A 3,124-nucleotide genomic window follows, 5' to 3' on the forward strand; every position below is an offset into this window, starting at 1 on the left:
TTGGTTTACTGTGACTCGCTGCCATTATATCTGCCTGGGCTTATGTTTCCAGCATCTCACCAGAGCTGCTGTGACCCATCTCCTGGGCAAAGCCGTCCACACAGAGGCTGCCAGTCCAGCGGGAGAGGAGACCCAATCCATAAGTCAGCATTTGAATAATTCTATCCACACATACTTCTCTTCCAAACACCTGGGCTATTTTCCTTTCCCCAAGCCATGCAAGCTCCAGGCGCCAGCCGGACGGCCTGCTCTCAGGAACAGGACACGTCACATCACCTCGAGTGCTCCAGAAGCCTCGCCACAATGGTTTCTTTGTGAGGTCATCTTTGCAGCGGTTTCCTGAAGCTCTGGCCTCCTTCCTGGTATCTTCACACATTCTAGGTGATTCAGTTCAGTAAGAACATAAGGGCCTTTTGACTGCTCACTCCTGCACTTCACACTGGGAGGATACAGAAGTCCCCAGAGAGTGCTCTGGACAACAAAATGTAGTTCACAGGTATCTTAGGTGGGTTCTACTCAAAAGGGTCCCACAAAGAAAGAATTCCAGAGCCAATTAAATTTGGGGATCTGCATACTCCGTCTCCCTCTTGGTGATTCAAAACATATATTTATGACCGGGGGTGGTGGCTCACACCCGTAATCCCAGCACTTTGGGAGGCCAAGGCGGGTGGATCACCTGAGTTTGGGAGTTCGAGACCAGCCTGACCAACAAGGAGAAACCCCATCTCTACTAAAAAATACAAAATTAGCCAGGTGTGGTGGTGCATGCCTGTAATCCCAGCTACTCAGGAGGCTGAGGCAGGAGAATAACCTGAATCTAGGAGGTGGAGGTTGTGCTGAGCCGAGATCACGCCATTGCACTTCAGCCTGGGCAATAAGAGTGAAACTCCATCTCAAAAAAAAAAAAAAAAAAAAATCACTAAACATATATTTTTATATATTAAAGGTTCTGAGAGGTCCTGTAAATAAATCCTGTTCCACTTTTTAACCCACCATTTCCCAAACCTAACATGATATTGATGTCAGCATGGTACTCTTTTCATATACCTACTTACATCTTAAGGAACTGATGTCTTTTGAAATATTTTTTAGGAATGATCTAACAGTGGTTTTCAACCTAAGGAAACACCTCACTCTCTAGAGGGTGCTTGGACATAAGAGGTGGCATTTTGGGTTGTCACAATGATGGGGAGGTGCTACTTGCATTCCATACATAGGGGTTGTGGGGGTGGGAGCGGCTAGATATGATGATACAATGCAGCCCTTTCCTAGTTGGGGGGGCAGACACTGTCCTGCCCTAAATGCCCACGGCTCTCCCCACACCACTCTCTCACCCCACTGAGAAGCAGTGGTTGGACCCACATTCGGCATTGTGCTCCCAAGCCCTCTCTGCGGGCTCAAGCCTCTTGCTGTCCTCCTGGTCTCTGCCTCCTCGCTTACTCTTGTTGGGATGCCTGCAGGCTGGAGAGAGTTAGGGCTTTTGTGGCTCTGGTCCCAGTAGGGGATGACAGAAGCAACAGCGGGCAGGGTTCCATGGTTCCACAGTTCCATCTACTCTGGAGGTGAAAAGGGGGTGTGTGAAGTGGTCCCTTGAGAATAGAGAGAAAGCTGCCCACCTCTCTGAAAACTTTTCACCTCTTATGGAAAGGGGACCTGAGAGAAGCTTAAGAGAAAACTCCTGGTGCTTAGCCAACTCCTTGACAAGGAAAGTGAGAATGGAGGCTGAAGCCCCTTCCACCCTTCCTGGTAACACAGGGGAGACGCCAACACCCATGATCTGCAACTCAAAGTCAAGGGATTCCGTGTCCCTGCTTGTGTCAACAACACAGAAAATGCCCATGGCAACGGGCAAGTGTAGCCTGAATGGCAGAGTGTGGGTTTAACAAAACAGGGGTGGCTCACGGCTGCAGCCGCCCAGGGAAGTCCTGGCCCTGTCCGCGAGGGGCCGGTCCTGGGGGCGGGGGCGGGTGCAGCTCCACGGGGCTGGCTGCGGGCGGTTTTTGGGGGAGCCGCCCTGCCGGGAGGCACCGGCGGTAAGCCTCGGAGATAGTGGCAGGGCAGGGCCCCCAGCCGGGGCGGGCACTGGGACGCCCAGCGGCCATGTCAGCCGCCGCTCCCCGTCCTGCACACCGCGGTGGCTGCGCAGCCCTCGCGAGCCCGTGCGCCGAGCCGCGCTGCAGTTCTCCGCACCGCCGGTGAAGGTGCAGCAGGCGCGGGTGACCGTCTCTGCAGCAACCCGAAGGCTCCTCTCCTAGCCCAGGAACGTCTGCGCACAAATTGCTTCCGTGTGCGGGCCTCCCGCTTCCTCTTTCTCTCTTAGGGTTAATGTGAGAAAAGGGAAGTGGCATAATTTTTTATTTTGAAAATGACCTTTAGGGCAAAGACCTGCCAAGTGTGTAGCTCAATAGCCCATTTTATAGACGAGGACACTGAGCTCCAGTGAGATCCGATTCCAGGTCACACTGCTGGTGCACAGCCAAGCCAGGGAGAGAACCCTGGTGCCTCCGCCCTTGGGCATTTTGACTCCAGCATTCAGGATTGTTTTCCCTTCTTTAATACCCACTGCAGCAAAATTTTGTTGCTGTTTCCCTCTGTTAAGAATTATTGAAACTTGGAGAAGGGGAAGCGAAAAGTCCTTTCCATATTAAATTAAAGCAGTGTCTAACAACCCCATCTGAGAGGCATTTGGCTATCTAGGGGAAGGTAACTTTGACTTCCTTTTTACCATAAAATAGAGTCCAAACATTCTTAACTCTGAAATCAGGCTAGGAACCCTGGCTCATGCCGGTAATCCTAGCACTTTGGGAGGCCAAGATGGGAGGATTGCTTGAAGCCAGCAGTTTATAAGACCAGTGTGTGCAACGTAGCAAGATTCCCATATCGACTTTAAAAAATAAAACAAAATCACATTAGATGGTACTGTGTATAAACTTTAAAAATGTAAGTGCTGTCTGGGTACGGTAGCTCACTCCTGTAATCCCAGCACTTTGGGCAGCTGAGGTGGGCTTGAGCTTAAGAGTTTCAGACCAGCCTGGGCAACATGGCAGCAAAACCCCTTCACTACAAGATATACAAAAATTAGCTGGGCATGGTGGTGTGTGCCTGTAGTCTCAGCTACTCTGGA

At 51.1% G+C, this 3,124-nt stretch overlaps 1 protein-coding gene and 1 pseudogene across 1 annotated transcript in view; both read right to left on the reverse strand.

Moving 5' to 3' along the window:
- Positions 1–889: 889 nt before the first annotated feature.
- Positions 890–3,124, reverse strand: part of LOC116527698 — a 5,228-nt pseudogene continuing 2,993 nt past the window's right edge.
- The window catches only part of LOC116527551 (cleavage and polyadenylation specificity factor subunit 6-like), a 2,309-nt gene continuing 583 nt past the window's right edge, over positions 1,399–3,124 (reverse strand). Inside the window, exon 2 of the mRNA XM_032244538.1 lies at positions 1,399–2,315. Coding sequence (XP_032100429.1) covers positions 1,899–2,315 — 417 coding nt within the window. The 3' untranslated portion in view covers positions 1,399–1,898. The remainder of the gene's footprint in view (positions 2,316–3,124) is intronic.

This window comes from Sapajus apella, unplaced genomic scaffold (genome assembly GCF_009761245.1).
Source record: "Sapajus apella isolate SASKATOON/1434 unplaced genomic scaffold, GSC_monkey_1.0 scaffold55, whole genome shotgun sequence".
Lineage (NCBI taxonomy): Eukaryota > Metazoa > Chordata > Mammalia > Primates > Cebidae > Sapajus > Sapajus apella.